Source organism: Heterocephalus glaber, unplaced genomic scaffold, assembly GCF_053883595.1.
Source record: "Heterocephalus glaber isolate CG9 unplaced genomic scaffold, H.glaber_assembly_v1.0 deba00000122, whole genome shotgun sequence".
NCBI lineage: Eukaryota > Metazoa > Chordata > Mammalia > Rodentia > Bathyergidae > Heterocephalus > Heterocephalus glaber.
The window spans coordinates 72,849,928-72,874,481 of NW_028258138.1; the positions used below are offsets into that span (position 1 = coordinate 72,849,928).

The window sequence follows — 24,554 nt, forward strand, 5'->3', positions numbered from 1 at the left end:
GTGCACGCCTGTAATCTGAGCACTTGAGAGGCTGAGGCAGGATGATTGCTGAGAGTTTGAGGCCTGCCTTGAAATCATAGGCAGACTTTCTCTCAAAAAAACAAAACAAAATAAAATGGATTATAAACATGATGATGGTCCCATAAAATTATAATGGACCTGAAAAAGTGCTACTACCTAGTGATATTGTAGCCACTGTAACATCATAATGCATTACTCACATGTGAGGATGCTGGTGTATATACACATATTGTGCTGCAAGTCTTGTAATTACGTACAATATAAAATACTTGACAATAATAAATGATTGCTACTGGTTTATATATTTACTGTGTATCTTGTTAGTTTTGAATATATTCTATTTATAGCAGCCTCGTATATCTTGTTTACTGTACCACTTGATTGCATTAAGAGTGGCCACAAAGAGTGGCTGACTTACACCATCTAAGCTTGTGTAAGCACAGTCTGTTTTTACACAATGATGAAATTACCTAATAATGTATTTCTTAAACTATATCCCTGTTATAAAGGGATGCGTGACTGTACATAAATTTTTTTGCCTAGTATACTATTACCTCTAAGATCCAACCTATTGGCCACCTCATTTCTCTAAACTCTAGAGCATTTCATTCATATTTTCAGTATCTTCTACATGTTTTATATCCTATACAAATTAAGTTCCATGTTCTATACCTTGTCCACTAAGATTTCCCCTAGTGCTTGGTAGCTGATAGGTATATGTCCCCCAAAGTTCCTACTGAATCACTAATCCCCTGGAGAAAGGGTCTTTAGGGAGCCATGAAAGTTAAATGGAGGGCAAAGCTATGGTGGCACACAGCTAGAGTCCCAGCTACTGGGGAAGATGAGGCAAAGGACTGGAGTTCAGGGCCAGTCTCGGCAACATAGCACCTAGCAACACAGACCCCATGATGGTACGTGCCTATAATCCCTGCACTCTGGGAGGCTGAGGCAAGAGGATCACAAGTTCAAGCCCATCCTGGGCAATTTAGCAAGACTGTCTCAAAATAAATAGTAATGGTAATAATAATAATAGGCTGGGGATGTAGCTCAGTGCAAATGCACCAGGTTCAAGCCCTAATACTATAAATAAATAATGTAACAAGTCATAAAGGTGGGACTATAATCTGATAGAACTGGTGTCCTTACAAGAGAAATTCCTGTCTTTGTACAGCATAGAGAAACAGTCATGTGAGAAGACAATGAAAAGACAGCCATCTGCAACCAGAAGGAGGGCTCACCAAAAATCAACCCTGACAGCACCTTGATCTTGAACTTCTAGCCTCCAGAACTGTGAGAAAATAAATTTCCATTGTTTAAGCCACCCTGTCTGGAGTATTTGGGTTTTTTGTTTTTCTGGTTTTTTTGGTACTGGGGATCAAACTCAGGTCCTTGTGCTTCTGCAGCAGGTGGTGAAACTACTGAGCTAAATCCCCATCCCTGTCTGGAGTATTTTGTTATGGCAGCCCTAGCCAACTAACAGAGAACCCAATAAACTGTTGAATAAATGTTAAAATGGATTCTAGGCACTCAATATTAAATTCTTTTTTTATACTTTATTTCACTTTGGAAAGATATTTTCTAGGAGTGCTAATTTTTAAGTTGAAAAAAATTGCAAAAGCTTAAAACACTAAAACTTTAAAAAATTTAATATACAACTATATGAGAAAAATCAAAATGACTGTGAAGGAAGGGGGGAAGATAGACTAGGGACTGACTGGGAAGAGGGAAGAGAAAACTTTTGGAGGTGATAACATCAGTTTCTGTTGATGGAGGTTTGTGTTACAGGTGTATGTCATTGTCAAACTCTTTGACCAGTACTCTTGAAGATTTGTGCATTTCACTGTACGCAAAATTTATCTCTCCAAAACAGTAAACAGATACTGAACTCTTAGTTAATGATATGCATGCTGACATGTATAGGAGTGAAGCACACTGATGTTTGCAATTTACTTTGAAATGTGCTTTAAAAATAAAAAAGTAGACTGGCCAGGGATTTAGCTCAGTGGTGCCGCCACCTGACTCGCAAGTGCAAGGTCCCGAGCTTGATCCACTGTACAAAAAAAAGTACACTGATGGATGGATTGAAAATGGATAAATGGATATGGTAATAGCAAATTTTTAATTGCAGAAATCTAGATGGGTATATAAACATTCACTGAATAGTTCAACTTCTCTATAGTTTTTTAAACATTTTCATAATTTTGACTAAAGCCCACCTACTCTTTAAAATTAAAAAAACAACAACACAATTTTGTTTCTCTTCCACAGTTTTCAGTGCAGTGTTTTTCACATTCAGGATGCTTACATACAAAATCCAACAGTTCAGTAGCTTTCGAAAATATAAATTCTGATTAATACTTTGTGACAAATTCGTCTAAATTTAACATCATACTAAAATTTCACTTTTTTTTTTTTGAGACAGGGTCTCATTATGTACTTCAGGCTGGTCTTGAACACACTATGTAGCCCAGGCTGGCCTCAAACTCATAGCAATCCTCCTGCTTCAGCCTCCCGAGTGCTCAGATTATAGCACCTTCACTTATGTTCTCATGTCTTTGGGGCAGTAGGGGCAAATATTATTCATACTCATTTACAAGAATGTTAAATGATATTCCTGGCACTAAGGAAGCTGAGGCAGGAAGACTGCTGAGGGTTGGAAGCCAGCCTGGGCTATGTAGTGATTTCAAAGCCAGCCTGAAACTATATAGTGAGACCCTATCTCAAAAAACAAAACAGGGCCAGGGACTTAGCTCAGTGTTTCTGCTGCCTGCCTCCAAAGCTCAAGGCCCCAAATTCGATCCCTGGTACCAAAAAAAAAAAAAAAAACCAAAAGAGCAAAAAAGATATTCCAAGGCCAGCTCCAGAAAACCAGATATTCTGACTTCTACTTGGGATATTCTCCACTATAAATCACATATTTGGAAAAGTTCTAGAGAAACTTCCTCCAGGTTTCACTAATAAGACTCATTTTATGATCTTCGGATGTTTTATTAGATCAAAGAGAGCCTATGAAATTTGGTTTTACAGATTAAATAATTGCAAGATGGAAGCAATTTTAAATGTCACTTACAATCTTATTTTAGAGATTCAAGTTAATTTCCAAAGGGGTTAAGTGATTAGCTCAAGATCACAAAGTTGTTAATGACAGAAGCAGTAGGAGAGCCCACAGTGGGCATCTAACTCCCTAATTAGTGCTCTTTCCTACAGATCTTAACGCTACCATTAATTATATGAGCTCATTAACTCAAGTAATGTCATGGTACCAATGTGACAAAGCCAAGACCACAAATGGGCTGCTTAACCTTGAATATTTAATATATTTTGGAATACAGTAGATTTTTTTCTATCCTGTTAAAAATTTTTTTTACAAGTGTTTGTATTTATTGAATGTAATGATCACATCTGAGTTCAGCTGCCATTGGGTTCAGATAGTCCAAAGAGCAGCTGAAGTGGTGAAAAGGGTGTAAATAATGGTGGAAAACTCCATATAAATTCCTTGGCCAGATGCTGTTTGTCAAATAAGTCAGTCTGTTGAGACTGTAAATACCACCACCTACAAACCATTCAGAGAACAAAGCTTATTATACATAGGTCAAAGACATGTGAAATGATTTTTCAATATATCTGGTTAAAAACACCATTTAAAAGGTTATGATTTTTTTAATTCGTCTCTGTAACTAGATAGCAGGGCATTTATGACTGCATTGTAACAAATAGTTTCATAGCACCTCAATAAAAAAACCAGATCCTGTTCTTGAACTCATGAGATCTCTTATGTTTGAAAATAGCAACACAGTCTTTTCCTTAAATGTTTCATCTTCCCTAAGGGTTAGGAAGCCAGTAGCACCAGAAGAGGGGCTAAAATTAATCCCTTAAGCTTTCAAACGTTCTCTTACCAAAACAGGAAATTGTACCAAATGTTTTGTTTTATTTAGTAATCAAGGTCTCCTTTACTTTTCTTCCTTCCCTCAAAACTCACTTTAAAAGAAGAGAATAGCAAGCGCTGGAAATCGAGTTCAGGGGACTGCTTCAAGAAAGCTACAATCCCTACTCCCAGAGCTAGAGTTCGGATTCACCACCGCAGAAGGACCCAATTTCCCCAGCCAAGGTCTGCATTGCCCAGAAGAACTATGACCCCCGAACCTCCTAACCGCACCTAGCAGCTTCGTTTCCCAAGGCCAAACTCGCGCCCCTCGTGACCTCCAATGGCTCGGAAAAAAAAGAGTCTTGAGCTGCCAGCTTTTTCCACAACAGGCCCACACTCTCTCCAAGGACAGAGGTGCAATAGGGTCTGGGGACAAAAGGAGGGCACGCCTGTCACAGGAGGAAAGCCCCATCACCTGGAACTCGGCGAACTCCTCGCAATTCACACCGCCACTGGGCGCCGCCATATTGGACAAACGCGAGGACCCCACTGCTGGCCAATCACCGCGGAGCATAGGTGTCCGGGGCGCCGCCTAACAAAAAAAAGTCGTGGTTCTAACACGTGGAAGGCTGTCACTCTGCTGTCCTGCTTTTCACTTCAATCGCTTTAATATGTCCTGGAACTTGCCCACATGCCTGGACCAAAGATTGTTGGAACTCGAAGGATCGTTTATTCCAATCCCATCTTCTTACAAAAAGGGAAACACTCTGCTCATACCAACCAGGTCCTTGGAAAGTGAGCCTTTTCTAAGACCTCTACACTGAAAACTACAGCACTCTGAAAAAATAGATCGAAGAGGATATAAGAAAATGGAAAGACATCCCTTGCTCCTGGGTAGGAAGAACCATATTTGAAAATGGATATATTTCCAAAACTGCTATATAGATTTAATGCAATGCCGATTGAAATTCCAACAATATGCCGCCTGTCTCGCAAGCACAAGGACCCAGGGTCGATCCCGGTACCCCTACCCCCCCCCCCCGCGCCAAAAAGTAGTCTTTATAACACTTTGGGCCAGGGATTTAGCTCAGTGGTTCTGTCGCCTGCCTCACAAGCGCAAAGACCCGAGTTCGATCCCTGGTACCAAAAAAAAAAAAAAAGAAAGAAAAAAGAAATTCCAACAATACATTTCACAGAACTAGAGAAAACAATCCAAAAATTCATTTGGAACCAGAAGAGACCTAGAATAGCAAAAGCAATTCTGGGCAACAGACACATGGCAGGAGGTATCACAATCCCCAACTTGAAGCTATACTACAAACCCACTGTGATAAAACAGCATGATACTGGCAAAGAAACAGACCCGAGGATCAGTGGAATAGATTAGAAGATGCAGAAATAACTCCAGACATACTTAGCCACCTCATCTTTGACAAAGGAGCAAACATCCTCACTGGAGGAAAGATAGCCTCTTTAATAAACGGTGTTGGAAAAACTGGATTTCAACCTGTCAAAGATTAAAACTAGACCCATATCTATCACCATACACTAAACTAAGGTCAAAGTGGATTAGATCTAAATATTAAAACAGAAACACTAAACTTGCTGGAAGATAAGTTAGGTAAAAGAACTCTTGAAGACATTGGCATAGGAAAAGACTTTATGAAACAAAACCTCAGTAGGACATGAACTAGCACAAAGAATCAACAAGTGGGATCTTTATCTTATTAAAAAGCTTCTGCACTGCAGGAAAAACCACCAACAGAGCTAACAGACAACCTACAATGTGGGAAAAATTTTTTAGCAGCTGTACCTCAAAGGACTACTATCTAAGATATATAAAGAACAGAAAAAAATCAGACCTCCAAAATTTAAAGACCTAATTCAAACATGGGCATCTGAAATGAACAGACATTTCTCAGACAAAGAAGTAAAAGCAGCAAATAAACATATGAAAAAACCTTCAACATCACTGGTCATTCAAGAAATACAGATGAAAACAACACCGAGATTCCACCTCACCCCAGAAAGAATGGCTGCTAAGAAGAAGTCAATCAATAACAAATTTTGGTGGGGTTACGGGGAGAAAGGAACCCTTCTCCATTGTTGGTGGGGGTGCAAACTGGTGCAACCACTGTGGAATTCAGTATGGAGATACCTCAAAGAACTAGGACTAGAGATCTCATTTGACCCAGCTATTCCCCTGCTGGGGATCTTCCCCAAAGAATTAAAAGTCATACCACAGTGATATATGCACACCCTTGTTTATAGTGGCACAGTTTGTAATAGCGAAAGGTTGGAAACAGCCCAAGTGCCCAACAACTGGAAACTGGATAAAGATGTGATTTTTTTTATATAAAATGGAGTACTACTCAGCCATAAAGAACGAGAAACTAGAGACATTTATAGCTAAATGAATGCATATTGAGGACATACTCTTAAGTGAAATAAATAGGAAACACATGTGTAAATACCGAATAGTTTCTCTGGTGTGAGAAACTGAAAGTGTAAATAATGATTAAAATGAATAATTGATAATGTGAAATAGGAAGAAAAGGTCCAAAGGGGTAGGGCAAGTGGGAGGAGTAGGGGAAAGGAAAGAAGGGAAAGGAAAAATTATGAGAAAAGTAAAAAATGCAAACAAAGTCTTTGTAAATAGGGAAGGGTGGAGGGGATGAAAGGACAGAGAATGCGGAAAAAATAAGAAACAAGATACATCATGTAAAGGTATAAGTACCCAATGATAAATGTAAATGTATTGTATACCTAAAATATACCAATAAAAGAATCTAAGGGAGAAAAAAAAGTGAGCCTTTTCTAGTCCTTCCCATTTTCCCGGGATTACCTTATGAGACCAGTAGGAAGCGTCAATGAACAAGGGTCATTTCTGGTAGTGTGGGTGGGTAAGGGGTGGAAATGATTAGATGTTTTAACAGAAAACAAAATGGAAAATACGTCAATTTCTCAGGTTAGCCTGACAGACGTTCCAAAAGCCAAGACCCCGGGCAACTGGGCCCTGAGTCCAATTCTGTTTTGATGAAAGGATAAATTCGTTGAAAACAGTTGGAAGAACAATAAATATATTGAAGTATTGGCTTATCTAGAAGACGTACTCCCGGAGTTTTACAGTTCACAAAAGATCCATCTTTCTCTTCCACGTTTCCTCTACATTGATTAAGGCAAACGCCCCGGAGCCTCCACTCCACCGCAGCCGGCCTCAAGCCGGGAACGGGTCGCGCCGCCAGTGTCCCGGACCCGTCGCGCACGTACCACACGCCCCGCGCGTCACGCACGCACACACGCCGGCTCCGCCCCACGCCCGCTCGCGTCCTTCCCACGCCGGCGCTCGGTGACATTGAGGGCGCCAGCGCCGCTGCCGCTGAGCGAGGTACTGTGCGGTCTGCGGAGTGGCAGCCATGGGGAACCTGCGCAGCTTTCGCCTGGCGGCGGGTGAGACGCAGGGTGGCCTGGGGGAGGAGAAGGCGGCCCGGCCGCTGCGTAGGGAGAGGGGAATCGTGCGGCCTCGCGGGCCCTGGAGTTATTTGGTTCCGCCACCCTTTCTCGGCGAGCGGCTCGGAGTGCCTTGGTAGCGCTAGTGGGAGAGAACTAGGGCTGAGTGAGCCCTGCTAAGCAGATGCCAGGAGCCGGCCCGCTACCCTCGCATCTGGCTCTCCATCCACCCAGTTTAAGGGGCTCTAGCTGAGTTCCCTCCTCACCTTCCCTTCTCCTGCCTCCTCTGAGCTCAGACCTTTAGGCATTCGCTGTCCCTAGAACTTAACTCCGCTTTCCACCCTACCTTTCCCTGTCCGTTACCCTGTTTGAGTCTTCCCTCTCCTTACCTCTCCTGGACCCCTCCTGGACACCTGAAGAGTTCGTCCCAGCTATCAGAAAACCTAGCTCTGGGGTTTTCCCACTGTGTACGTGTCTGAAGAGGCAAAGGAGTTAAGGTTTCACAGAATAATAGTAATAATAGTAATTGTTTTCCTAAACAGTTGTAAAATTAAGTGCTTGGAATTGCTCGGAGGAAAGTGTCACATAAATGCCGGATCACCAGTTTGTTTTTGCAGTAAGACATTTGCGTTAAATATGTTGCGGTCAGCTGATTCGCCACCTTGAGGAAACCATTAAAGCCTTCTCATAGTAGGGGCTGAGAAGTCAGAGTGCTTGCACCTTGACTTTTGTTTTTTTTGTTTTTTTAGGTACCGGGGAATCGAACTCAGGTCCTTGCGCTTGCGCAGCAGGCAGCTCAACCACTGAGCTAAATCCCCAGCCCGCATCTTAACTTTTGTAGGTGCCAAGACAATTTACTCTTTTGGTTACCTTTATGAAGTTTGAAGAGATGTAGTGATCCTTTGTTTCATAGTACCAAATTTATTTAAAAAGTTGTTCAGTTTAAGTTTTTAAAAATTCTTATTTATTTATTTATTTTTGTGTGTGGTACTGAGGATTGAACCCAGGGCCTCATGCATCCTAGGCAAACTCTAGCACTGAGCTACATTCCTAGCCTGTTTAAGCTTTAAAGAAATATCCCTGGGCCGGGGATGTAGCTCAGTGGTTCTGGCACCGGACTTGCAAATGCAAGGTCCCAAGTTTGATCCCAGGTACCAAAAACAAAGGACTATCCCTAAACGTGGCTAGTGACATAATGCAGGTATACATTGTAAATGTAAATGAAGCAACGCAAAAAAAATTGTGAATGCCAGGTAGTTTCACGTAGCCAAAAAGGGCAGGGAGGGTCTATGTTTTACGTGAATTTATCTTGTGTTCCAGTGGAGATTGGACTGGAAAACATATCTCAAACTGGAAGATATTCTTTTAATCACAAACATGCCCTCAGCCAAAAAAAAAAGAAAGAAAAGCCTCAATACTATTTCATTTGACTTTTGTCAGACCTAATTCATCTCTAAATCATTTGTGTACATGCTGTTAAATATTATAAAGCTTTATAACCGGGCAGATGAAGCAATCATTGCTCTATAAAGAGGTTAAAACAAACTGTGAAAGCAACTTGGACTGCTCAGAATTAAGAATATTTTGTAAGTAGTTACTCTTTTTGCCGTGAGACTATGCTTATACATCATGGAACTTCCCAAGCCTCTCTGCAGAATTCTCATGTTTAAGAACTTCACTATTGGGCACTTAACTAAGACAAAATTCGCTGCGCAGTTTGTTGTTTTACTTGAGATAGAACATTTTTAATGCCACACTAAGAATGTTACGTGCAGTTGGGCATGGTGGCACATTCCTGTAATGACAGCACTTTGGGAGGAGGAGGCAAGACGATGCATGTTCATGCCCAGCCTGGGCAACTTGTGAAACCCTGTCTCCAAATTTAAAAGAAAAAAAAAGAGAGAGAAGAATCATCATCATCATCATCACCTTACATGAACAACTCTGAATGATCTGTCAATGTCTGACATTTTGTGAGCAACTTCAAGTGATTTGTTTTCCCTTTGCCTATTTTATAGCCTAACGCTTTCACGTGTTATTATATTTGATTTCTCACACCAACCCTCTCAGGTAAGTGTTAGTGTCCCCTTTCTTTCTTTTTTTTTTTTTTTTTTTGTACCAGGTCCATGCACTTGCTGGGCAGGTGGCAGAACCACTGAGCTAAATCCCTGGCTCCCCTTTCCTTTTTATAAACGAAGACACAGATCAGAGACTAAATGACTTGATCAAGATCATTTCATCAGAAACTGTGAGAGCCAAGGAGAGCTACAGTGCCCTCTACTTCTGGAATCTGTGCTCTCTGCCATTACTGAAGCTGCTTGTTAGGGATAGGTGTGTGTAACTATCATGCTCAGGTGAATTTTACTAATGTAAGTAGAGGTCACGAAATACAGATTTTTTTGTGAAATGGAAACATGCATTCATGTGCAAGTGGCTTTTCAAGAAAAAAAGACTCATTTAATAAGCAACTTTAATCAAAGGAATAGCTCAAATAGAAACATAACCTAGGTATATTTTACTCTTCTAGACTTATTATTTGCAATAAGGTATTCTTGGTGAACTAAATCTTTTTTTATGAGACAGGCCCTCACTGTGTACTTCAGGCTGGTCTTAAAGTCACTATGAAGCCCAGGCTCCCCTTCAACTTGTGGCAATACTCCTGCCTCTCAGCCTCCTGAGTGCTGGGATTATAGGCATATGCCACCAAAACTGAATCCTTTAAAAAGTAGACCTTTACTTTAAATTATTTCCATGGGAAAAAATTATTTCCATTGGAAATATTTGCTGAACTCCCTTAGCCAACAATATAGGCTTTTATGAGCTTGAATTTTATTGTTTTGTAGGTGTAGCTGTAGATACAGGTAAGAGTTGTTAATTCCCAGTTGTTGGACACTCCCCTGATGAGATGTTGTGCAAACCTCTGAAATTATATGCAGATTTTTATGATTTTGGTGGTGGCGGGTACCGGGGATCGAACTCAGGACCTTGTGCTTGCAAGGCAGGTGCAGTGCCACTTAGCTAAATCCCTGGCCACAGATTTTATGATATTTATGCTAAGAAAGACTATCCAAAGCTTTATACTCAGAGCATTCAAACAAATATTCTTTTCATTAGGAGATAAATGGCTACTGACTCACGCTACTATGGTTTCATGAGAGTGAGGGCTTAGTCTGTTTTGTTTTTCCTAAATCCTCAATACTTAACCAGTGTCTACTTCATTGTAGACAAGCAATGCATATTAATGGTAGCAAAGTTTTATTAAAAGTAGGAAAAGACACGGGCTCTGCAGAGTCACTTTGGGTTGAGTAAAGTAGGAAAAGAAGAACATCCTACAGCACAAAGGTCGGCCGCCATGCAAGAGATAACACAGTGGCCAAGCAGAGTTTTTTCCTGAAAGTAGAATAAAGTAGATAGTTTTCATGACATTGTGTCTTTCTATAGGATGATGATTAGGTCAAAAGAATGGAATGCCCTTACTAGAATGTTTCTTCACACCTTCAGAAGAGTTTCATTGCCCTAAACGCCATTGATTTAATTGATTTTAAATGAGTTTATTGTTATTACCAATGCAAGGGACCATGAGCTGCCTCCTTGTCACTGACCAGAGCATTAAAGTCAAGACATATCTTAGAAGTTAGGTAGTCCAGTCCCCTGGTTTTTTATAGATGAGGTTAATTATGGCCCAAGAACGAAAATGACTTGCTTAGGTTCACATAAGTGCAAAGTCAGGACACAACCACTATCTCCTGACTCCCATTCTTATTTTATTCTACCATATCTTGCCCTGTTATTGTTCTTTGTTCTTGCTCACCACCCTAAGTGTGAATATGCCCATTTTATTTATTGCCATCTTGGCTCTGCTATCACTCCTCTCTGGGTCCTGCCAACAGGTTTTTATTGAGCACATATTGTGTGCCCTGTACACTGAAAGCTCTAAAGTGAATGAACTGTGCCACTTCCTTGGGCTGATTTATTACAGTGAATAAACCAACCTGTGTAATACCTCTAGAAAGCCTATACTAAGCAGTATATATTAAGTTCTAGATTACAGAACAGATTATAAATGCTACTGCAGTGTCCTGGAGCTGCCTCCTGTTGACACTGTCTATATGTCTTACCAGTTTCATAGTTGGTAGCATTACACTGGGAGCTTGAAATCTGCAATGGTGACAGTTTTGGGCAAACATAAGTAAATCACAGCCCCTCCTAAAACTCAGTACACTACTTGCTTCAAGAATTCAGAGAAAGGAAAAGTCCTGTAATAGGGTAAGATTATCAACTAAAGGCTCCATGGTAGGGGCAATAGGGAGTCAGGAGAGGGTGTGAGAAGGAAATGGCAGTAAGGATCACCTTGGATTTTGGTCAGGTGGTAATAGGAAGTAAGGGGTGGCCTTATGAAAAGTTTGAACTGAATGAATTTGGATTTTTAAAAAAGCTTTCAAGCAGGAGAAATGATCAAAAAACACCTTTGGAAAAGTAGCAAGACATCTACATACAAGATGGTAAGCGGCTACCTGTGAAGATGTTGCAGTGCTTCCTTGTGTAAGGGGATAGGGGAAATCACAAAGGAATATGTCTAGGAAGTGTCTTAAAGAAATTGTTAGTATGAGTTTAGAGACAATGGATAATTTAAGATAGTACTTAAAGACAAGTGTTTGAGTATGGAAGACTTCAGAAGTGTTGCCCCATTGTCAGAAATAAGAAAGCTGGGAAATGAATCAATAATACTACCAAAGATTTATGTTAGATTTGCAAAGAAGATACACTATTGTTTCATGGGTAACATTGAGTTATAGCAGTACATGATTATACCTGTTGGGAAGACCTAAGGATATAGGAGAGGTAAAGAGAAGGGAGCCATTAGTGTGGAGCTGAGAATTGAAAAAGAATGGAGGAGCCCTTCTAGAGGAGCACAGAACAGCGGCAGGGAGTGAACCTTGGAGGACTGACCTAGTATAGTTTTGGAAGTGGCAAAAGGACGCTAAAGAAGATAGCTCATAGAGATTGGAGGTGAAGTAAGAGAATATAGTGTATAATGTAAGGAAGGATTGAGGCCTTGTAGCAGGATAAGATCAGTAAAGTCAAATGGACACAAAGATGGGGAGAATAATGTGGCCTGGTGATAAGAATCAAAAATATATATGACTCAAGAGGTAACTGCTGTTAGAGCAGTTTTAATGGTGTAAGTCGAGGCCAAAACACAGTGCTGAAATAAAGTATGGGTGATGAAGTGGAAATAGTAAATACATGCCAGTTACTTGGTCATTTGAGTTGGGAAAAGATTAGTGTTTTATTTATAGGACCTGTTGAAACTAAGTGAATGTAGACTCTCAGTATTAATGTGAAATAGACAGGAATACTCATCATTTACTGATGGAAGAATATCAGCCTTTTTGAAAAGTAGCTTTTTAGATACAAAAGAACCTTAAAAGATTTTTGTAAGGCTGGGGATAGAGCACTTGCCTAACATGTGCCAGGCCCTGGGTCCAATCTCTAGCACTGAAAAAAAAAAAAAAATTTTTTTTTTATCCTGCTACCCAGTAGGAGGCTAAAGCAGGAGAATTACTTGAAGTCAGGAATTTGAGACCAGCTTGGGCAACATAGACCCCCTTCCATCTCAAAAAGAAAAAAAAAAAAGATTTATGCGGAAGACTGGTCATCAGAACACTATATATAATAGTGAAAAATGGGAAACAAATCCAGCTCTAGGGCATGATTAAATTCAGGTTATATCTCTGTGTTGGCAGCTATCAGAAGTATTTTTTAATTAATATTTGGGAATTGTATTTGTAGTTTAAGCAAGATATAGTATTATCTGATTATGAAAAATGCACTTCATGTCAGAGCATAGGAAAAGGTCTGGAAAGAAAGACAGTAAGTTGTTATCCCTGGGTGATGTGATTGAGTGCTTTTACTTTTCTTCATACTTTTTTTTTTTCAAATTGTCATAATGAGCAAGTATTGCTTTTATAATCTAAAGTTTTTGGTTTTTTATTTAAGATGGAGTGATGCCATTTGGCAGGAGAAAGGCAGTGGAAAGGAAGGAAGTAGAAGTTGTTATAGTGTGGGACAGTGTCCCTCAGGAGGGCATCACAGATGGCTGGGCTCACTCGCTTGTAATGAAGGCTTCTTCCAAGCCATCAGGAAAAGGATAAGACAGAGTGAGATAGGGACTGTCTTTCTGTCATAAAGCTGGATCAGTTGCTCAGGCCTGGAGAGTTTCAAATAGCCACTGTTGAGAGTGAGCTGGAATGTTGATAGAAGGAGAAAAGATCTCCAAGGAGAAGTTTAAACCTATCTCACTGTTCCTTGACCACCACATACATAGAATTGCAAAGCTTTTTGCATAAGCTTCCCCCCAACTTGAAAACTGGTCTAGTTCCAAAAATTTATTTACAGAATCTTTTTTTTTTTTTAACTGAAAGTTTTTGTCTCACAGAAACAGTGTGAGTGGTGATTAGGGATCCAGGCAGCCCACAAATCTCAGTATGTATCTCACTCATTTTTCTTCTTATTTTTCACATCTTCTTCATTACAATTAGTCTGTTTCCTTATATCTCACACTTGAACTACATTATTGTGACACCACTTAAAAGGAGGCTTAGTCTTCCCACTCCTGCTCCCTTTCTCTATTCTGCCATCACCCAGGCTTGTCCTGCATTCTCTCTCAGGATTTATCCTCCTAAAACACTATCATTATTGTCCTTTATCTGTTCAAAACTGCTCTGTTTGGCAAAGCCTTTTGGGGTGTGGAAGACAAAAGAACTCTTCACTGTGGGGGAACATGGTGGGCCAAAAACCCTGAGCCAGAATGAGTTGGGTCACCACCATCACTTAGCTTCAGAGCCCCAGAAATCAGCTTGACCTCATTACCATTGCGGTGAGGCTTGTGAGCACTTTCGGGCTGACAGGCAGATGGAGAAGTCAGTGTCACATACAGGAGCAGAGCAGATCAGTGTTTGAAGCCAGAAACAATTTGTCCTTTGACAGACTAACTCTGAGATGAGATTTTAGCCGTTTTGGTCTGATGATGAAAGAGATAACAATAGGTTGATCTTTCAGGTTCATTCATAACAAGTTGTGTTGTTAGCCTTTAGAGCAGCCCAGCTTTGCTTCTAATGTGGAAACTAAATCAGTAGTTCTTTTCCATAAACAATGTAATTGCCATAACTTATTCATTCATCTTCTAGATATACTGAGCAGTTATAAAATATGACATACACTTTCATCATAATTACAAAATACAGTGTTGATTATTGTATGTGTAGGGACTTGGATATCCTGGGATAAACATACATCTAGCCTTTTCCTTCTTAGGCCTAAAATTAACTCTGATTCACAAAACAAACCTTCCAGAGTTTCTTCATCAGACTTTGCTTTTTCTTGTCATAGCAAATATACTAGCAGTATCCAATTTCAATTTTGACAGGATTAAACAGGCATTTGGGGCTCACATGAGAACCATTTCTACATTTCTGTGAAGCTTCTAGTTGAGGCTTAGTATTTCACATTGTTTTTGTGTGTCTTGCTCATTAACCATTGAACTCAGCAACTACTGAATGATACTGGTATCTATTTGCACCTCAAAACTTAACATTTGTATGAATCACCTGGATGTCTCAGTACAGATTGTATAGTACTGAATTTCTAAGGAGCTTCTAGATGATGCCAACCACATTCAAGAACAACAAGGGCTTAGAGGGTAACCAAATATATGCCATGGTGTATAATTTTCTCATGTCCATCAGATGTATCTTACCTGCTTAGACTAAGCTGAATGTCTTAAAACTAAGAAAATTAACATTGGTACATTACTATTAACTGAAGTACTGTACAGATTTTATTCAGATCTCACCAGTTGTTCCAGTGATGTCTATTTTCTGTTCCAGGATCCAATCCAAGATACAACATTGAACTTAGTTGTCATGTCTCCTTGGTCTTTTCTCTTCAGGGATGGCTTCACATTCTTTGATTTTCATGCCCTTGACAGTTGTTGTTTTTTCCCCCATTAAGTTTATTCGTACATTTTAGGTATAAAATACAGTAACATTCATCATTGGGATCTTGTACCATTACATGAGCATCTTGATTCTTATTTTTTCCCCTTCCCCTGCCCACCCTTCCCTATTTGCAGAGACTTTGTTTCCACTTTTTTCCATTTCTCATATTTTTTCTTTTCCCTTCTTTCCTTTCCCCTACCCCTCCCACTTCTCCTGATCCTTTAGACCTTTTCTTCCTATTACACAATATCAGTTATACATTTTACAATATCAAGATCTAGGAGACATTACCACAGATTTTTACAGAATTTAAAAGGATATAGAAAGTATATTGCAAAAATCTTCTTTGAAATAAATTTGACAACTTCTAAGAAGTACCTTGGAAGACAAATTAATGAAACCAACTCTGGAGGAAATATAAAATTTGAATAGCACCTATTAAAGTATATTCCTACCTTGAAAACCTACCTATATAAAAACAACAGGCTCATATGCATTTTAACTGATGAATTATATCAAACATTTAAAGCAGAAAAAAGAAGGAATGATTCTCCCCTCATTTTAGGAAATCAACATTTTGCTAATACTAAAACTGAATAAAGATAATAGAAAAAGTATCAACACAGATAAAAATTTATTTAACAAAACAAACTATTAGAAGTCAGATCTGGAAGTATGTAAAAAGTGTTTTTATTATAGGGATTGCAGTGTTGGTTCAGCATTGGAAGATCCACCCCCAAAAATCATCATTTTAACAGAGGAAAGGAAAAAGCCATATGATCCTGTCACTAGTTGGAAAAAAAATATCAAACTAAATTCTACAGCTGTTCATGGTAAAAGCTATCAGGAGACTAGAAGTAGAACAGAATCTTCTCAAGGGATAAGACATGTACTCCATACTTTCAGCAAAAACTCCTTATGAATGGAGAAGATACAATGCTTTCTCCCTAAGGTGGGGAACAAGGGCAGATATGCCTTCTCTTCATCTGTCCATTAAACTTTGAAACATAGGCCCAAATCAAAATAGCCTGGCAATAAAATGACACAATTAGGATAGGATTGGCAGCGTATAAGGAAGATCTTTATATGTAGATGAAATGATCATCTACAGAGAAAATACTAAGAAATCTCTAGGAGCCCCTAGAACTTGTATTTGAATTTAGCAGGATTAGAAAACACAAGGTATATAAAAATTCAGGTCTATGTATACTTGCTATAAATGAAGAATTGGATATTGAAATTTAAAAGTTATGTGTGAGTACAAAGGACCTAGAAAACTAAAAGGAAAAAGAAAAAAAACAGTGTTGGAAGACGTTTAGTACCTAATTTTAAGACTTTCTCCTGGGCTGGGGATTTAGCTCAGTGGTTCTGGCGCCTGCCTTGCAAGCGCAAGGTCCCGAGTTCGAACCCCATACCAAAAAAAAAAAAAAAAGGACTTCCTCTAAAGCTACAGTAATCAAGGCAGTGTTGGTGTAAGGAAGGACATATAGATCATTGGAATAAAACAGAGAATCTAGAAATAGAACCACACATATATAGTCCACTGAGTTTTGTAAGATTATTTAACGTTAACATTTTATAGAACATAAACTCAATTCAAGAGCACAGGAAAAGATAGGGTTTTCAGCAAATGGCACGAGAACACCTGTTATCCATATGTAAAAAATTAACCTCAACCCTTTATTTTCATACATAAAAATAACTTGAAAGGATCTATGAACCTAAATATGAAAGACTAAAGCTATATAACTTTAGGAAGAAATTATAAGGGAAAATGCTTATGAATTTAGAGTAGGCAAGAATTTCCTAGGATATGAAAAACATGTTTAAAAAAATTGATAAATGAGATTTCATCAAAATTTAGAACTTTAAATGACATCATTAAGAAAATGAAAAGTAGTCCTTAAACAGACCATATTTATAATGCATATAACCTATGACCAGAATATATAAAGAACTCTTACAGCTCATTAATAGACAACCCAATTAAAAAGTAGACACGAGAAGATGATAAATAGCCAGTACAGCACAAGGAAAGGTATGCAACACTAGAATCAGAAAAATACTAATCAGTACAATAACAAGATTGAATTATACACTCATTAGGGAGATGAAGTTAAAGGTTTTAAAAGAACAAATGTCAGCTTAGGTGTGAACCAGTTAGAACTTTGTAATACTGCTAATGTGAATGTAAAATGATAAAACCATTTTGGAAAACAATATAGAAATTTCTTGTACTGCTGTTAAGAACCAACAGTCCTGTTCTTAAGTTTTTACTTGGGAGGAATGAAAACACATGTTCACAATAGATTTGTACATACAAGTTGACTATCCCTTATCTGAAATTCTTGGTACCAGAGTGTTTCAGATTTTCGTTTGAAATCCACTTGGTCTGCAAAGAGGATAGCTACTCCTGCTTTTTTTTGTTTTTTCGGGTTCCTGTCACATGGAGTATTGTTTTCCACCCTTTAACTTTCGGACTATGAGTTTCTTTTTGAATTAAATGTGTTTCTTGTATGCAGCATATTGTTGGATCTTGCTTCTTGACCCATTCTGCCAGTCTACTTTTGATTGGTGAATTGGGACCATTAACCTTGATAGTTATAACTCATACTGACTTATCATTGTCATGACTTTTTCTGTTTGTTGGATTCGCCCCCTTTACATTTAATTTCTTGTGCCTGACGGATTCATGCCTGGGCTTCCTGGGGTTGTGATCCTTGTTGTCTTTTCCTAGGATACTGTCTAAAATTTTTTGGAGTGCTGGTTTGGTATTCATGAAGTTCCTATGGTGCTCTTTGTCATGAAAGTATCTTTATTTCTCCATCCATTTTGAAAGATAGTTTTGCAGGGTACATCAATCTGGGTTGGAGGCTGTTTTCTTTTAGGGCTTGGAATATGTCACTCCAAGCTCTTCTTGTCTTGAGGGTTTGCATTGAGAAGTCTGCTGTGATTCTGATGGGCTTTTCTTTGTGATTTGTTTCTTTTCTCTAACTCTTGTAGAAGTTTGTTCTTTTGTTGCGTTTCTGGAATCTTAATAATTATATGCCAATGTGTAGATTTTTGTTGGTCGAGGCTAATTGGAGTCCTATATGCCTCACTTATCTATATGTCAAGTTCTTCTCCCCTGCTTGGGAAGTTTTCTGCCATCACTTCTGTGAACAGTTTTTTTATGTCATCTGCACTCTCTCCTGTTTCTTCATTGACTCCAGTCAGTGTTATTCTTCTTTGGATTATCTAACAGCTGCTGGATTGATTTCTTGTGGTCCCTCACAATTTTAAAACAATTTTTCTTTTCCTGGTCACTAATTGCAGTCTTATCTTCTGTATCTGAAATTCTGTCCTCACATTGGCTCATTCTGCTGTGTAGACTTTCAATAGAGTTTTCATCTCCTGGAAATCTGTTTCCATTTGTTTCCTATGTTGGGATTCCATCTGTTTCTCAGCTCCCCTCTAGATTTATTAATCATGTCTTGCACTATGAGCACAATCTCTGCTGTTATCTGAGAAATTATTTCTGATTTCATTTTTTCCAAATCCTCTTTTCTTACCAGTTCAGGGAGTCCAGGTGGTTGAGTATCAGAGTGTTTCATCTCGTTTCCCTTTGGGGTTGCTATAGGTGATCTGGAAGTCTGGTTTTGAGACTTGTTTACATGCCTTCTCATTTCAATGGGGGAGGGTGCTGCTGGCACCCATGCTGCTTACTTCTTCTGTGCTGGCAGGGGTGGTACAGTGGCCCGGAAGCCTCCTCTTGTGTGCTGGAAGTGGCTCACCTCCTGTGTGCTTTTTTTTTTTTTTTTTTTTTTTTTTTTAAATTTGTTACCAAGGATTGAACTCCTGTCCTTGAGCTTGTGAGGCAGGCGGCAGAACCACTGAGCTAAATCCCGGACTCTACCCCTTGACAGTTTTGAAGAAAAGTCATCAAGTATCTTTTAAAATGTCTCTTAATTTGGGTTTATTTGATATTTTCTCATGCTAGACTAGGATTATGGGTTTTAGAGACTAACCCAAAATAAAGTCCCCTTCTCATTGCATCATGTTTAAAGTGCATGGTATCCCCATGACTTATGACTTTAACCTTGGCTGGGAAGTTTCTCCCTGGTAAAGTTACTGTTTTCCCCTTTTCATACTCTAGTCTTCAGAAGCAAGTCATTAAGTTGAATCCAGAAGGAGGACCTGCATATATTTGAAGTTTTTCTGGAAGGAAAATTTCTCTCTTCCCTTTTATTACTTCATTTTGTTGTTGTTTATCTTAGTGTGGACTCAGTATTTTTTATGTTGGGTTATAATCTCTTACCACATTATATTGTTCCTCATTGTAGTTTGGCTTCCTCTAGGTGATTTCCTGTGTCCCTTTAGAATGTCCCTATCCCTTCACTTTTTGAAAAGTCCTTATTTTCTGGCACTACAGGATGTTCCAGGCTCTTACTGTAATTTCTCTGCTCTGTTGTGGGCTTACCATTTCTCTCCGAAGAGTTCTGATCCCTTGGGGAGGAGAATGGTATTTAGGAGCCAAAATCTGGGTCCTGGCTATGCTCTTTGCTACTGAGGTGATGATTCCAGGTCCTCACAGTGGGTAGAGATGGGGGAGAGATGTATGTCTCCCTTAATATACTGGTTGATATTTTAAAATTATTGTATATTAAAGCTCTTTGTAATGTACAGTTTTAGGAGTTTTGATGAAAGCTGTTTTTTTATTAGTAGACAGACTTTTTTTTTAAGTAAATGTTGGCAAACTTCAAAGCTTGCAACAGATTACTTACAACACAGCTGATCTTGACACCAGGTTACGATCAGGTAGTCTTCCAAAGTTCTCTTTCTTCCACCATTCACTGGGCTTTCATTTATCATCACTGATTCCCAAAGATTTGTCAGGCCCCAGGTTGCATTACTGTTAGTTATTTTCAGGAGGATCTTGAAAGAAGAGCAAAAAGCATCTCTACCCCTGTTCATTGCCCATCCTGGGATTAGAAAGGTTATTTATAGAAAGGAGATTAGCAGGAGAGGAGCCAGTACTTGAACCAGTCTCACCCTGGCTGACCACTGCAGCCACCAGTTAGCAATAACGCTTGTAAGGGACCAGGTCACACATCATTGGGCACCAGACAAGCAATGTCAGCTCCACCTGGGACAAGGTTAGAAATGCACATCCTTGTTGGGCATGGTTCACATACCTGCAATCCCAGCACTCTGGGAGTCTTAGGCAGGAGGATCAGAAGTTTAGGCCCAGCCTGAGCAATTTAGCAAGTCCCTGACTCAAAAAGTTTTCAAAAGGGCTGGTATGTCATTTAGTGTAAAGGCCCTGGGTTCAATCCCCAAAACTGCAAACAAACAAAAAGAAAAAGAAATGCACATTCTCATCCTCTGCCTGTACCTGCTCAATCAGAACCTCTGGCAGAGGGGCCTGGTCATCTGTGTTGAAAGTTCTCCAGTGATTCTGATGCACCCTAAAGTTTGAGGACCTTTGCTTTTAAGATTAATGAGCCATTTGCCTGTGAGAGCCTTTGAGCAGCTGTAAGGCTTCCTCTAGACTTCCTGCTAGGCCCTGGGAACACAGAGCTGCTCAGCCCAGGGTAGGATGGAAGGGCAGCCAGAGAGTTAAATGGCTTTTTTTAGTTAATAGTTTTCTTTAGGTTTATATGTTTTTCATTGTGATCCACCAGGAGCTAGAAAATTTTTTCTTGAGTGTCCAGAACAGTATGTTCTACAGCTTTGAGACAGAAAAAGAAGGTCTTGATACTAATGCTTGTTTATATTTCATTTTGTTACAACTGTAAAATAAAAACTAAAATCACATTACGTACTTTGTGTTTGTTTTTAGTGATAAAAGTTTTTAAGTTATTTGTACTTTGGCATATTGTGTCTCATTCATATAATTAGATCATATTTGTATATTTTAATCAGCACTTATACTTTAGGGAGGTAAAATTTATTGACATACAGTATAGAAGTTGCAGTAAGAAAAAGCTGGGAGATACTTTCTGATCTAAGTAAACCTCTCATATCTTCAGTTCCCCACCACCATGTTTGCCCCAGGTACCTCTCTGACCTCAGATTCTGCTTTTCTTCCCATAATTCACTCCCTTCCAGTCTCACTGGTTTGTTTTTTGTGGTCCCTAGAACCTTTGCACTTATTCTTTCTATTTGAAATGTTTTTCCACCAGATGGCTACATTGCTAGCTGCCTTGCTTCATTCGGAGGTGACATTCTCAAAGAGTACCTCCCTGGTTACTCTAAAATTTCACACATAACACACACACACACACACACACACACACACACATATATTCCAGACACACAAGCGTTAATGTATCCCTTTACTTTTTTCTCTGTGGCACTTGGCATATGAGATAGACAGACAGACAATTGTTTTTCTTTCTCCCCAATAGAATGTAAATCCCACTGGCACAGATTTTTTAATCTCCTCTGTATATGACCTATACCTAGCACATAGTAGGTTCTCAGTTATTTAATGAATATCTCCAACATGCATTTGTAACTGATAGTAAGTGTATGTGTTAGCACTTTTTGCTTTGTTACTATTACCCAAACTGAGCTGAGAGGTAGTTTGTCTTTTCCTAAAGAGCCTCTCTTTTCTAGTCCCTTAACTGCCTCCATTCAATTAGGAGAGAAAAGGGCAGCTATGTGAGGAAATGGTCATTGATTCCCCCCCCCCCTTTTTTTTCTGTTTAGAGAACAGAGTCCTTGTGGCTCATTGCCAGTTAATCTTACTCCTTTCTGTCTGAGTGCCTGCCAGAAAGGAGGAATGGAACGCCATGATGTGACATGGGTCACTTTAAACCAGTGGTTCTGTGGGGAAGAAGAAAAAGTCCAATAGGTGATGTTCATAATAGTTAAAACAGCCAAGTAAATGAACTTAATGCCACTGAACTGTGCACTTACAAGTATTTAAAATGATAAAATTCATGTGTATAAATTTTACCATCATGGAGGGGGTTTAATTGTTCTCAAAGTGAAATGCTAAACCAGCAGTGGCAGCATCCCCTAGAAACTTGTCAGAAATGCAGATTCCCTCCCTCTATCCCAGTGTTGATTCAGAAATCAGAGGTTGGTGGCCCGATGATTTGTATTACAACAGGTATGAGGCAGACTCTAATATGCACTAAAGTTTGAGAACCACAGCATTAAATAATTGTCTTTACCTTGAGTCCTATGAAGAACTAATGAAGAGTTTCATAGACTTTCCTCATGCCCTCATTGCTCATAATTATCTGTGTCTGAAATTGTGACCACCTTAGGGATAAAGTTGAAAGGCACTCTGGAAGTGTTTGAAGATTAACATTTGGAGTAACATTGGAAAATGAACTGACTGTTTGAAGGCATCTTCTGTGTGCATCTTGCCAGATGCTCCCACTTTTGTTTCTCTAACCCCAAAAATCATCTCTGATGTAGTAAATACTTCAGTATCACATTTAAAATGAGAAAACAATAATTTATCTTACCCGATAGGGGACACTTGCTGCCCCTAAGTGGCACCAATGTTGTGGTTACACAGACCCAGGCAAAGCCTTCTGGGATCACAGACATAGGTAACAGAAATGAGTGAAGCCTCTTATGAAAGAAATCAGACTGCAGGTAATCAGCAATCTTTACACAAATAGAGGCCCTACCTTTTAGTACATCAGTAAGTGCTGTGGGAGGTTAAGGTCTGTACTGCCCATTGCTCCCCAAACACATGGAACACTATTTTTGTAGAAGAAGAAAGGTTTTTTCAAAGCCTACTCTGAAGGAGACAAGGAGGCCTCTAGTTGCTTCAAATCTCTATCTCCCTGTGCTCATTTGTGAAGGGGTATATTGCAAAGAAGGGGGTGAGGGGTCTTGGACAATACATAGGAGTTTCCTACCTTGTCAAAGTGAAACCAGGCTGGGCATGGTGATGTACACCTGTAATCCTAGCAGTCTGGGAGGCTGAGGCAGAAGGATCTTGAGTTTAAGCCCATTGTGGTGTCTTGTCACCAGTTCAGACTGGGGAGGTTCACTTGAGATTTGAGTAGACTGAAAAGAAGACACAGAGTTGGAAATGTCTGAATATACCTTTATTCTCAGGTGCTCAGCTGCATGCATTTGCGTGGCAGTCCTCAAGCCCCAGGCCTGCCCATTTGTAGCAGTCCATAGCTGATTACAGTAGTCTCTCGCAGCCCTCATGGGAGTCCACATTTATAACAGAATACACAATAGTGGCCATGTGTCAGTAATGGCCTTGGTTATAGAAATGATTTACAATGGCCAGCATTGATTGACCTTGGCTACAGAAGTTATCTACATTGGGAAACTGGGAGATGCGCCTGCACTGGAGCTCTGTTGACACAACCCACTGCCTCCCAGATCCCCTTTCCTTCACAGCCTGAACCAGAGTACCATCATATTGCCCTTTCACGTTTCTCTACATGTGGCAATTTATTGATAGAGTGAGACCTTGTCTTGAAAAATATAAAAGGGGTCTTGGGATTTAGCTCAGTGGCCCTGCGTCTGCCTCAAAAGTGCAAGGTCCTGAGTTTGATCCCTGGTACTGGAAAAAAAAAAATATATATATATATATGGACCTGGGCATGTAGCTCAGTAAGAAGGCCAAGCTCAATCCCTAGTACTTTTAAAATAAAAAAACATGAAAACTGACCTTGCCCTCCTGGGGCCTGCACCTGCATGGTCCTTTCAGACAGGCAGGACAGAGGGTCCATCTCTGTCCATTCATTTGAGCTGGGGGGTGGGGGGTTACGCTCTCAATATGAGGAAGTTGAAGAAGGAGCCCACTTTTTTAAAAAATCCTAATATTTTTAAGATCAATCTCAGTTACCTAAAGACCTCTGAAAAATCCATTCCTGCAAAAAGCAATGAAAATCACCCAAAAATTTCAAAAATCAACTTTTTCAGGACTCTGGAAAATAGCCAGAAGCTTGTAACAATCTAAAAAGCAAAGAAAAATCACTGATCTTGGAAAGACCAGCAAGATTTCCTGACGTTTTAATCTGCCTCACTCCCCCCTCCTCTCAACTTCACAAGCCAGAGCAACTGTGAAAACCAGCAGCCTAGCAGACACTGAAGAAGGTGGAATGGGTTTGGAGCTCCTCAGAACCCCCAGATCCAGTGGATTGTCATGTCTGACCTGTCTGGCCTTCCCTGAAAACCTCTTTTCACCTGACTCAGAGCTTATACTGTGCAAACAGCTTTTCCCTGGGACATTTCCTGAAAACCGTCAG

The 24,554-nt window shown here is 39.6% G+C and overlaps 2 protein-coding genes across 5 annotated transcripts in view; one reads left to right on the forward strand and one right to left on the reverse strand.

The window, feature by feature from the left end:
- The window catches only part of Mix23 (mitochondrial matrix import factor 23), a 30,397-nt gene extending 25,871 nt beyond the window's left edge, over positions 1–4,526 (reverse strand). For 2 of the 3 annotated variants that reach the window (XR_015450584.1, XM_087209431.1), the window contains exon 1: positions 4,362–4,526. Coding sequence is in view for 2 of the 3 variants with exons in the window: in XM_087209431.1 (XP_087065557.1) it covers positions 4,362–4,460 (99 nt within the window). In the remaining variant the exon portion in view is untranslated. The remainder of the gene's footprint in view (positions 1–4,361) is intronic. The other variant, XM_004873597.3, reaches the window with a different exon arrangement.
- A 2,652-nt stretch (positions 4,527–7,178) lies between these two features.
- Fam162a (family with sequence similarity 162 member A) overlaps positions 7,179–24,554 on the forward strand; it is a 29,840-nt gene continuing 12,464 nt past the window's right edge. For both annotated transcript variants that reach the window (XM_004873600.4, XM_021251260.2), the window contains exon 1: positions 7,179–7,336. In XM_004873600.4, the coding sequence (XP_004873657.2) occupies positions 7,303–7,336 (34 nt within the window). In that variant the 5' untranslated portion in view covers positions 7,179–7,302. The remainder of the gene's footprint in view (positions 7,337–24,554) is intronic.